At 46.6% G+C, this 13,061-nt stretch overlaps 1 protein-coding gene across 12 annotated transcripts in view; it reads right to left on the reverse strand.

The window, feature by feature from the left end:
- Nucleotides 1-12,662, reverse strand: part of LIMCH1 (LIM and calponin homology domains 1) — a 325,311-nt gene extending 312,649 nt beyond the window's left edge. For 8 of the 12 annotated variants that reach the window (XM_037064245.1, XM_037064247.1, XM_037064252.1 and 5 more), the window contains exon 1: nucleotides 12,490-12,655. In XM_037064245.1, coding sequence (XP_036920140.1) covers nucleotides 12,490-12,585 — 96 coding nt within the window. In that variant the 5' untranslated portion in view covers nucleotides 12,586-12,655. Of the gene's footprint in view, nucleotides 1-12,489 lie in introns of all 12 variants that reach the window. The other 4 variants (XM_037064251.1, XM_037064249.1, XM_037064259.1 and 1 more) reach the window with 3 other exon arrangements.
- Nucleotides 12,663-13,061: the final 399 nt, after the last annotated feature.

The raw sequence follows: 13,061 nt of genomic DNA on the forward strand, positions 1-13,061 counted from the left end.
AAAAATAAAAGTTTCCTTATGACCCAAGATCCCAGAGTCCAGTGTCAGGAACCTCCAAACTGTTGTTTTATGCATCTATAAGTGAACATGTGAGTGAGAGATATTCGTGTCTTGTGTAGTAAGTCTGCACAAAATATGAATATCCAAGTATATTTACTATAAAACAATGTGTACATCCCTGAAAAGGAATGAATATGTTTCAAAGTAAGACAGATAACTAAAAACCTCGTATTTTGCTAAGTCACACACTAGAAAATAACAGGGCTTATGGAAAATACAGAGTTGGGGCAGAAAGCTCAAATCCCACCCAAGTTTGTAAACAAAACACTAACAAAAAGAATAAGAATGCTGAAAATTACCAGCACAGATAAAAAGATCTTTTCTCTTTCCTGTTACAGAATAAATATGGGACTTATACCAAAAAGGCAGAACAGTGGAAAGGGGCAGGATAAAGAGCGTGCGAGGAAAGACAGACTGCTGCATTATAGAAAAAAGAAAAAATGCAGAAAGATCTCAGACAATTAGATCTTGTAAGAGGCACAAAGCCAAATGGAACCCGGAGCAAGAACAAGAAATGATCATCTCCCTGGCTCACCTCTACCAGCCTACTTTGCTTTCAGCTACTGCTACTTGGTGATGCAAAATGTATTTTTTCAATTATAGTTGACAAAGAATAGTATATTAGTTTGAGATGAACAGCATAGTGATTAGACATTATATACCTTACAAAGTGATGTCATGTAAAATGTTAAGGTACTAAGAAAAATCTCATGTGAACCATTGCAACTTGTGCCTTACAAAGCATCCTTCCCTATTTTACCCATTGCATGCGCAATAATCACACCACCAAAAATATACATTACATTTGCTCAGAACAGCAGGGGCCCATGCCAGGTGGGAGTGGAGCTGTGGCCAGGAGGTACCCATTGGGAAAGCCAGGGGAAGGACCACTGTCAGGGGCACTGCTTCAGGTCCTAGGAGCCAAGTCAGATGAGAATCCTGACTGGCCTGCCTCCCAGTCTTAACATGAGTGCATCTGATTGGAACACACAAAGTAGAAAATGCTGAACTGGAACAGTGGGCAACAGATGTCTGTTACACAAGGACTAAATGGATGACTAATATAGCGAACCTATCACAATGCCTGGCAGGGAGACATACTAACTACACATGCTTTATTTCCCCTTCTTAATAATAATTTCATTTCTTGATCTCAGTACCCAGCACTATTTGAAGACAGAGGGAGAACCAGGTCTCAATCAAGGGGACAAAGAGGTTGGTGAAGAAAAAGGAGAAAAATAGTTCCACAAATTGGTCACAGTCATTCTCCTATAGTGTTTTATCATAGCCCTACCCACTCTCCTGACAAAATTTATCTTTTAAAAAAAAGGCTCTAGTTTCAGATAATGTGTTCAGGAGCCATATAGATGGGCTGTTTCCTAGCAACTGACAGCACCATGCACCAAAAAAAGATGCTCAATAAACACCTGTTAAGAGAAAGAGTGGGTAGAAAAGGGAGATAAGTCTTCTGCTTGGTTGGATAGTTAGGTTGGGATCTCGATATTTTTAGAAGTTTTGCTTTACTTCTAGAGCATGGCAGTCACTGGACCAAATTCAAACTCTAGAACAAGACTGCCTGGGTTCAGATCCCAGCTCTGCCACTTACTGACTATGGAACTGCAGGCAAATCAGTGCACATTCCTGTGCTCCAGTTTTCCCATCTGTAAAATGGGCATAAAGTGGTGCTTATCTGACAAGCTCCTTATTTGCCAAGCACTGTACCAGATGATAGATATACAGATATATATCATCAATAGACAGAGAAACGATAAAATCTCATTATATGTTTACATATATATCGTTATATCTATAGATAGATAGATAGATAGATAGATAGATACTGTGTCATTCACTCAAACAAGCACCTAGCCTAGCACTGACCCACAAAAAGTGTATTATGATAACCATTATTATTTTATGTGGCACTGAACTAGCCACATTATTGCTTTATATTATCACATTATGTCAACTCTTGAAACATAATGAATCAGGCTTCCACTTGTCACCACCCCCCTCTATGACATCTTGCAAAGTTCCTGAGGAAACAGGCGGCAACCACATCTGTTGGCCGATGACAACATTCATCTCCACAACCTCTTTTTTTCCTTTTCTGTGAGAAAGGCAGAGAGGATGCCATTTGTCAGTGTTTCCATTGGGTCATGACAATTAGTGATCATAGCCATGATCCCTGATGAATGCCAGCTACTAGTCACTGGTGTGGGTGGGGTATTTTCTTTTTAAAACTACCTAATACAACCCGTGTAGGTAGCCACTATAATAAAAATTCTTCATCGTTTTTCTTTTTAGATATCCTGCAATCGGAAGCACTCATGTTAATCTATGGGAATTACCTGAACTCTGACAACAGGTGAGGAAGAGGAGGCTGGCTGACTGCTTTGAGGAGAGGAGAGAAGGGGAAGGTGAGAGTCCCAGCGTAGAATGCCGGGGCATGTTTATTTAAAAAACAGAGATGTCTGCTGCCCAGCCCCACAGACAGGACCTCCAAGTGCAGTGAGCCCCACACCCGTCCAACCTGAGAGGAAGGTTGGCCTCCTAAATAATTCCTTCAACTGATACCACCTATCTAAGAGCCAACAGTGGAATCGCTTTCCAAGTGTCCAATCACTGACTGTCTCCAGGCAACTATTGGGTAAACTGCTTTTTTTAATCGGTCTTAAAAAAAAAAACACTTTGCTTCCTGTCAGGGCAGCAACAGAGTCTATTTTCTCTGCCACAGCCAGAGTCCAAGTGCCAATCAGACAATTATAGCTGGGCACAGGCTCGCCGAGAAATCTCTCTGGCAGTGGGTAATGTGGGTTTGGGGCCCTAATGGGGTGCAGAGGGAATAGAGCAAGGAGGAGGGGGGCCGTGACTAAGACCCAGCCCTTGGCCACAAGGGCTCTGGGGTTTATCGAAGGAGGTGGATCCTACCCAAACATACATTCGTCCCTGTGAAATGTGACAACTTTTCCAACTGAGGTTAATGCTAAATGGCAAGTGTGCACAGAGAAGGATCAATGGGCCTAGCTAGGAAGCAGGGAGTCCACCTCAGAGGTGGCCATATTTAAGCTCTGTGCTAAAAGGCTCTGTCACTGGAGAAGTAGAGAAAAGGTATGCCAGGGTGTCCCTACCTTGACATCCAGACTCCTGAGAAGCAGAACTCAGACTATTACCTGGGGACACCGTAGCCTCCCCTGCATTCACAAGTGGCCATGTTACTGAAATTCTGGCAATAAAATGAAAGAAATGCCCATTAGAATTTTCTGGAGGTCCTCTTATAAGGGAAGGGCACATGCTTCACTTTCCATCCCGCCATCCTGCTTCCTGGAAGGGTGATGTGATGATGAATCTCTAGCAGCCACGTTGAACCATGAGGAAGTGGGGCCTAGAGACAATGGGTTTGAGTGTTGAAAGAAACCTAAATCACAAACCTCCAGAAGTCACAACTTATGGGGCTCCCATATGGCACTTGACTTTATTAATTTATAAAGCCCCTTCTTTTAGAGGACTTTTGGGGCACGTTCCCCAGTCAGAAGACATCTGTGGGTTGCCCCTGCAAAGTCTCACACAGAATTGCTCTACTCACTCACTGAAAAGTAGGCAGGTTTCTTACGGCCCCTTCTGACCTCAGAAGGGAGCACAGCCCTATGTTGTATAAGAATTTTGATTGCAGAGTTCTCTCTACCATTTCTCCTAGAAGATTTTTTTACTTACATGGGCCTTGGTCCTGAGAAGTGCAGTGGAGCATCATGCAAACCCTGTTCTGAGTGGCCTGCAAGAATATGTGAGACCTTCTGACTCAGTTCCCTTCCCGGCCCTCTACCCTCCCACACACATACACCTCCAACACACCTGGAGAGTGTCAGGAGCGTTTCTACTTTTTTCTACTTTTCTCCAAAGCATAGTCACAATAAAAGCATGTGTTGCGAGCATATGAAAGCCCTTATGTCAATAAACTAACAACAACAAAAAATATATAAAATAAAAATAAAAATAAATAAACTAACAACAGTCCTACTCCCCTGGGCAGCACCCTTCAATGGTCCCAGCTCAGATACCATTTTCGCCCTCAGTCCCTATCGGCCTAAAGTACTTTTCTCTTAAGACCCACATTTTTGTCTTCACGGTCCTTACCCCCATTTGCAATTATGGATTTATCAGGTAAACTCTGCCCTCCCCCTCCAACTACACTGTGCACTTCATGTGGACAAGAATTATGTTTATTGCGTTCACCATCTAACCCTGGGTCTTAGGAGCATGGCTGGCAGATAGCTGGAGCTTCATAAACACTTTTCAGGAAATGAATTTTTTTCATTTGCTCAAAACACTTTCACATATTAATGCTTATTTGCACCATTGATGTTTATTTTTAGTGTTTACATTGAGGTGAGCTCACAAGTGGGTGGCAGCCAAGCATCCCACATAATCTTTTTCATATTTTAAACCATTTGACTAAGCCTAGCCGAGCCTTCATTCGGTTATCCATTAGAATAAATAATTGTTTGAACATCATTTTTTAAATGTCTCTTGAGGAGAAAAAGAGAGCTGTGTACTCATCACAATAAACATAGCTTTAATTCCTCACTTGGTGCACCCACTTGGTAAAATGGAAGGCTGAAGACTTTTTTAATAATAGTATTGGATCTTGGAAATAAAAAAGCCACAAGTCCTTATGCCCTTGACCTTTATTTTTTTTTAAAGTACAGGCCTATTCTTACATGGCCTCCTAATGGGCTATTTAGGGATTGAAGGGTGGGGTACAGCCCTAACTTCTAAGGTTGACCGGGAGGCCCGGCTGCATTCTGCAATAGCTGTGACGGAGAAACTCTCCTGGGCAGCATGCAGAGCTGTGGCAACATGGAGCTTTCGCAACCGAGCCAATATTTAACTCTGAAGGTGCCAGTTCTGCCAACAGTCTAGTTTAGTGGAAAGGGTGTTGGCCAGGATATTCCCTAGGTACCTGTCATCACACGACATCACCTCACTTTCTCCCATTACGCCGAAGACAGTTCCCTGAGACCTTTGGCTGCCCCAACAGAGTTCGCCGCGTGAGGACACCTCTTTGGGAATGTCGTTTTCAGCAGTGGGAATGTGGAGTCTCCCCACAGCAGAACTGACCTCCGTGACATCCCTCGCCTTGCACAGGGAAGTAGAACATCTCCCCGCATCCAGGCAGAAGTCCTTCTGTTATTCTGTCATTCTTTTATTGTTAAAGGACTACTTTTTTCTCCTGTATCATTTAGTAACCCCCTAGTTTAGGCTATTTTTATATTTCTCAATCACTTAAAAAGAACATTCAATTATCTTTTCCTCTCATGTAATCGCACTAAAGTCATCCTTTTTCCCACCCTAATCTCTCGCCCCCCCAGAAATCATATCTGATACCTTTCTGTTGCTTTAAATGTAAACACACACACACACACACACACACACTGAGGAAAGAGGGAAAATATTATAAAATTGTACTGTACATTTTTCTAAATCACAGAATAGTGAACTGGGCTTAAAAAGAAAATCTTGTTCCAATTAGGGTAGTTTGCCCAAAAGCCAACCAGTGTTGAGTGAGTCGGTCCTCAATCGTGAAAATGAAGGCCCAGATGATTCGGGTTAGACGGGAATACAGGTGATAGGGATGCCAACGCCCGGCCAAGATTCCCAGAAGTCACAGAGCGGCTTTGTCCGGGCCCTTCAGTACTAAGGATGGGACCTGGAGCCCGGCAGAGGAGGCTGCCAATCTCCTCCGTGCAAAGAACCTGCCTCTTGGCTGAACTCAACAACAGAACTGTTCCCAGGTGAGATCTTGTCCAGATGGGAGAACTCACAGGTAAAGGTGACAGAGCCGTGGTAAAGGCCTCCGACAGATGTGCCAACAATGTTTAAACACATCAGCACTGAGAAGAGATACCACCTCACAGCCATATTTGCAGAACCAAACAGACCACACAGGTATTAGGTCTTTACTCAAACTCTCTGGGGGGTGTAAAATACAGAATAATGCACCTGCTCTGTTAGAAAATGTTACAAGCACACATGGACTATGCATTTAATTTATCCTCATGAAATAGGCCCTGGAGACAAAACTCTATATAACAAAAGAGCCACAGTCTCTAATGCCATAAACATAAAATATGCTAGAATATCTATCCTCTAGAAAAATCATATGATAAGGAATCAGCAAACTTTAAAAAGTCATAAACTAATTAATTTGCCCTAATAAAACTTCCATGGAGTGACTGAGAGCTGGGGCAATAACCACAGGAGAAGGGAACCAGATTCCAGCAACCCTCAACTACAGACAACCTCTGAGCAACGCGAAATCGGAGGCAGCACACAAAACTGAGGAGCCTGATTCTTCTTGCCTGAGAGCCTGGGTAGCACCACCTTCTACTTGGTTTCCTGCTCCCCACCCAATGCAACTCTGAGGTGGTCTCTCCAAGTGAGGAGAGCCCCTCCGTCCTGCAGCTGAAGAAGATGGACTATGGGAAATAGTTCAGGGCACTACAGCTTCTTTAAATCCACATCCTGCCTCCATCTATAGGGGTAGGGAGGCACCTGTGCATGGCAAATATGGGGCACCATTAAGGGATGGGATAGCAAGGGCTGCAGTCTGCCTGGGTCCAAATCCTGACTCTAACAAGTACGTTGTGACTAGATGACTCTGGGCAGTCTCCTGCCTCCTGAAAAGCCCAATTTCCCCAATTATACATTTTGGATGTGCCTAAATATCTCAGTATCTTGCATGTTTAGATACATATACTTGTGGAAGAAAGGATGCTTTAAAGTCCTAGTCCTGCCACTCAAGTGTGACTTTGGGCAAGATATCCAGTTGCTCAGAGCCCAAATTTTCTCATCTGCAGGTGGGGATAAATAATAGTACTTATTCCTAAGGGATTAATGCATATATAGACTTTTTATCCCAGTGACTGGCACACAGTAAGAACTCAATACATATCAGCTTTTCACTTGAAACCTATATAACCTTATTAGCCAATGTCACCCCAATAAATTTTATTTTAAAAATACAAACCAGCTTTCACCCACAATCATTAACTTCATTGCCATCATTATCATTATCTTGTTACCCCTGACTATCATTATCTTGTTACCCCTAACTATGACATATTTAAGTTTCAGAATGGGCCAAAGCAAAAAGAGAAGCTGCCAGGCCAACTTCCAGGAGCTGCCTGGTCCCACCCTGCACTGGCTGCCACCCTCGGAATCACAGCCAGATGTCTCCATCATGGCTCCATTGTCATCTGTCAGCAAAGAGCAGGGGGCAGAGCGATGCAGTTGCTGGGAACACATGCCCCAGCCTCCCCCTTCCTGGCTGCCAGAGCTCAGTCTGGCTCTTTGGAGTTGACTTGATGCAAACCCGGTTTCCAGGGAGATGGTGGAGCAAGAAGTGCCCGCTCCACCTCCCAATCCACTTCCCTTTTCCCCAAATCTGTGGGACCTCACTGTTCTCCTACCATGTGACAGCATTGTGTCATAGCAGCCCTTGTATACAAACAAGCCAGACTATTTAAATGTCATTGTGAGAGAGATGCTGCCTGTTCTAATTTACATATCTATTCAGAACCTACTCCTTTCTTGATCTTGCCAGAGAAAGTTTCTCTTCCTCTTCCTCGGCTTTCCATATAGAGCTGGAGAACCATATGCAAAGTTTTATTTCTGTTGTGGTATAAAGATGTGAGTCATCAAGTTCCTACAGAGACAGAGAATTAGAATGACTATATAACTGATGGCATACGCTCACTCATCATCACATCACAAATGTCATATACTGCTGGCCACTAAATGCTAGATTCTCTCAAAGCCTACACACAAATTCTCCCTACTGCCAAACAATACAATATTTTTTCATCTTGGAAAGCTAAGGTACCCTTGGTGCTTTTAATCTTCAAAATCAGGTCCCAGGTGAATAAGAAAACAAGTCTAAGCGGGCAGGGGAAATGACCAAAAATGATAAAGTGCAACCAGTTCCCACTCATGTGAAATATGGATTGGGTCACAAATAAGATTATATTCATCACCAAGCCCCACAAGGATGCTTTGATTAAGTTAAAGGAGTCCAGAAACTCAAGTTGAGAACTACGACTGAGTTGGGTTGAAATTTCCAACCCTTCTCTAAAGACTTGGCAACCTGTTCCAAATCACAACTGAAACCAAGTTGAAGGGACATCTGTTTTCTATGTGTTTGGCATGGCAGAGAAGAATGACAGATTAGAGAGAAATACTGTTGTGGGTGGGAGGAGGGACCAAGAAAATTAGAATCATCTACCTGCTCACAAACTCCTGTAACTCAATAAATCCCATCAGGGAAAAAGAAAGAAGGGAAGAAAGAAAGGGAGGGAGGGAGGAGAAAGGAAGGAGGAATTATTCTTTTTCCTGCAGGAATTGAGACTTCAGTGGACAAAACACTGCTGCATTTGAGATGAATATTCATCCCAAACATTGGCTTGTCTGGGGGAGAGGCGGTGAGCATTCCGTTGGAAGTCTGGTAACAAAGGCTAGGCATTAAACTTACATATTCAGCATAATGTCAAGGTGCTGTTTTCTAAACCTTAATGGACCATCAGGATCATTTTATGACTAGATATTACAGGCTTTCCCTTGATCCTTTATTCTGTTTTAATGCAAGTTAGAGTAACACATAGCATCTACCTAACTTCCAGGCTGGCTATCCAGAGTTAGTAAGGGAAAGATAAGAGAATGAGATCGGTAGGTAATTAAATTATACTCTTGACACTAGAAACTTAGGGTTCTGAAACTCCTCTTTCAAAACCAGCTCTGACATGAACAAGTATAAAGGACACATGGACAATAACTAAGGTGGGGGGTGGAGATGGGAGGGAGGTGGGGAGCACTGGGGTGGGGGGCAGGGCTGGGAATACAAGAAAGAAAGCTGTACTTGAACAAGAGTTAAATTTAAAAAAGAAAAAAACAACTCTGGTTATTATTAACAACAACGGCAGTAAGAGCAGTATTAACGATGGGAGTCATGGTGACAGACCAGTATGGTGCCAGTACTGGTATAATAATGGGAGCAGGCAAAATAATATTGGAGCAATATTAACAGTAAGAGTAATACTATTATTTGTACAGTACTTCCTAAGTACTAGCCATTATTCAAATGTTTTAAATATAATATTAATTTATTTAATCCTCATGTCACTCTTCTGAGGCAAGTAAGCTATTATTAGTATTCCTGTTTTAACAGATGCTTTCAACAATATCTCTTTGTTATTTCTGTTGTTATTACCAACTAGAGCTAGCTTTCAAAGAAAATATTTAGAACTAAAAGGAGAGGAAACGCAGCCTGTCCAAGGTCAGCCAGCTAGAAGGCAATAGATACAGCCTTCAAACCCAGGCTGTCCAACCCCGAGGTGTGACCTCCTAACTGTGCTGTACTTACTGCCCCTTTGCTTAGGAAGGCCTTCCAGAAAAGGAATGTGGATGGAAGGTAGGCCCCTGCCTGCCAGCAGTCAGAGTTCATACTTGAAGTTTGCTGTTTCCTTTAGGAGTCTCCCCACACCCACATTAAGACAAGCTGCCTGCTCCTACAACTATAAAAAAGTCACTGCAAGTGTTACTGAACTGTTCCCACATGGTCTGTGACCTCCATTCGGGTTTCACCTTTGCCAGCTAAGGCAGAAGCTGGGAGTGGGGGAGGAGTGAGGTGCAAGCCAGGTTCCCAGGCCACCATTTCCTGCCCGGTAACAGCCCTCAAATAGCCACGGCTGCAGGCCGAGAAATTCCTCACTAAGGAGTTTTCTCCCAGAGCTTGTTCCTTTAGTTTTCTCACCAACCAGCGAACCCATGACTCAGAGAGAGACTCAGGCCCAAGGAGGAGTGACAAGTGGCAGAGTTTGTTTATTAACCTGCTGTGCTCAAGGGAACATTTTTCTGAAATGGTGAAATTCTTGACTACTCAAAAGAAAAAAGAAAGGGCCTGTGGGAAATTTAATCACCAACTGAACAAAAGTGAAAAACAAAGCCCTGCCAATAAGGATGTTGCCGAAGACAATGGGGCCCCTAAAGGAGATGCAATTGTCTCCAGATAACAACCCCCTCGGGAATGCAGCTCACACTAAGTACTGCCTTATTGCTATATTAGCCCAGGAATCTCTGTTCACCAGGCGACTGCCGGCCGAACCATCTGCTCTGGCTCCTGGAATCCCCCCCACCATTTGCAGACACAGCATTTGCATTTCAAGAGGAACCTTGGGGGAGCAAGGGGGGAAAGTCTCTATCTCTCCCTGGAGCAAATACCTTTTTGTGTATCCCGGGAGGGGAAGCTCTCCTTTCCGTGAAACCGAACTCCTCAATGGAAAGGAGATAGGCCACTTCAATAATGCACGCAGCTCCACGGCCCCCATCCTAGAGCCACACATGCCCCATTCCAGTTTTCAGGTTTTCACATTCTCCAATTGTACAGTATCAAGAATAATGCCGAGCTGTCTCTAGGGCCTGAGGGGACTCTACTTTCTTAAGGAACTCCTCCCTCTTTCTTAACCCATAGAACAAAGACAAAAGCTGACATTTTGTGCTGAATATTTAGCTTGAAATATACCACCACTTTCAAACAGGCTGTGATCTTCTGGGCTGAAGGAGGCATTTTAGGTCTCGATCTAGGTGGGGGCTAGAGTAGTGGAGACATGTCAAAATTCTGTAGGATGTGTTCCTTAAAGATTTGTGCACCTTCCTGTATGTAACTTATACCACAACACATTTTTAAAGCAGAGTGTGCCAATGTCACCAACAATCAAGGATATTGGGAATAGACCATTTGCCTACTGGAATTGCAAGAGCGCTCTGCTCTCACAGCACCCCCTCACCACTTTCCACACCCGAGATCTCCCCTGAGAATTTCGAAGTTCAAGAACGTGAAAAACACAGTACTCCAACTCTTAGCTAAGCCAGTGACTGCAGTGTCTCCTGGGTGTCCTGTGAGCCTAAGTGTGCGGCATAGAGACAGTACCTGTCACACCCCAAGCTATTCCAGCCACTTATGAAAAGTAAAAAGCCAAGGTCTTTTTCCCGTCCGGTCATGGGCCATCGAATTATGAGGGACAGGGTTGGGCCTTTTAGCAACAGAGCCCCGGATGTATCCTTCTGTTTATTTAACCCTATTTTTAAATAGGAGTTTCTAAACTCTGCCTAACACTCCTGCTCGATGGAAACGGGTTAACCCTGTAAGGTGCAGGCCTTTGGTGGAGTGTTGGAGCAGCGTTAAGGGAGCCCTGGCTTCTGCCAGCAGACCAGCACGTTTAAATCTGTACCATGGTAGCCCTGTTACCCCAGTAGCATCTTGAGATCCGCAGTGCCATAGGGGGTGACACTAAGTGACAGTCTGAGCACTAACTGGCCTCACCATTGCTGGGTCACAACGAAGCTGTACATTTCTTCCTTTGAACTACCAGTCAAGGAGGGCTGTCTGCCACTGAGGAGAAGAGGGGCAAATTTGCCTTGTGCTAAAGCCTCAAGAAAGGCTGCCCAGAGATACAGGCTCATTGCACGGATCACTGGGGGGTCACCTTTACCCTCTTGTGCCCTCCAAGTGTCCGGACACCTCCCCCGCCCCACCCCCCGCAACACACACACGTCATTTGGGGAGCGCAGGGCTACCAAGCTGCTTCTGCAGATAGACATCGAAAATCAGGATCACCCAGCTAGCGCTTGCTTCCTGGACTGAGCCGAGAGCTCCAGTGATTTCCCTGGCCTGCCACAGAGTCATTTAAGAAGTGAAATATGCCGACGGGGTCGGGTACCCGGCACCTGGGAGCCCGCCCCCTCTGGGCTGGAGTGGGGGCTGTCAATGGCTGGGCAACGTCTATGCGGCTGGCACGCTCGAAGGTGGGTCTCGCAGGTTCTCCGGCCCAGTGCGCTGTGCCAGCCTCACACCTGACTCGGTACCGGGAACACAGCCAGAGGCTCCAGTGGGTATGCGCTTCCGCGGAGACACTGCCAACTGCGCTCTGGAAGGGCAGGGTGGGGGGCCAAAAGGCGGTAGGTAGGACCTGGGGCAGGACCCCCGAAATGCGGTGTCCGCAAGGACTCTGAGGCTCACGCTTCCTGCGCCTTTGCGGCGCTTCTGCTCGAATTGCGCTTCCCGTGGCTGCGCCGGGAAGCGGCGGGAGCCGAGATTTGCGCGGCTGGAGGACAAGAGGGATGGAGGTGCAGGGGACCGCTTTCGGCCCCGGCACGCACAGCTACACTGCAGTGTCCCGCATTCGCTCCCACTCTCGCCGGAGACTCCAGTGCCAGGGGATGCGCCGCGCCTGAGGCCCTGGAGGGCGACCCAAAGCAGCTGGCAAAAAGAAAGCGCAGGGGACGGCGAGGCTGGACTTGTAGTCCGTGGGGTGGGAGATAGGGGGTCGGTGGCCCCGGGAGCCCCTGCCAGGCCGCCCACCAGCCGCGGGCACCTACCTCGATCCACTTCTGAGCCTCGGAGAAGGCGGGCTCGGGGGGCGGCTCGGGCTGCAGGGGCTGAACAGCTTCCAGACCAAGAGCGGGACAAGCCATTTGCGAAGCCCCGCGTCCACTCGAGCGCTGGGCCGCCTAGATGAGAACCGCCGTCGCCGCTGCAGGAGCGCGCTCCCCGCCCCTTCCCGCCCGCCCTCTTTCCCCCTCCCCTGCACGCCCCTCCCCCGCCGGCGCAGGTCTCCGCGGTGAGCGGCGCTGCTGCTGGAGGACGCCGCGGCAGCTGTTCCCAGCGCCGTCAGGGCTCGGCCGCGCCTGGAGTTCCCCGCGGGAGCGAGCGTGGAGGCGCCTGGAGCTCCCTCTGCTCTCCACCTTCTCTGGCCGCTCCGCCTCCACCGGGGACAGGAGGGGTGGGGTGTCAGCTACCGACTAAAAATAACCAAGAGGGAGGGCTGGGTGTCTGCCTCCCTGCCCACAACCGGACCAGGAAAGGGACTCGGCCAGCCGCCCCGCAAGTCCCGGCGCAGGGCTGCCTGCGGATGGGCGGGCAAAACGGGCAGCACCTGGGAGATGCGCGT

The sequence above is a fragment of the Sturnira hondurensis genome, unplaced genomic scaffold (assembly GCF_014824575.4).
Source record: "Sturnira hondurensis isolate 20B ecotype Veracruz unplaced genomic scaffold, ASM1482457v3 Scaffold0015056, whole genome shotgun sequence".
NCBI classification, from domain to species: domain Eukaryota; kingdom Metazoa; phylum Chordata; class Mammalia; order Chiroptera; family Phyllostomidae; genus Sturnira; species Sturnira hondurensis.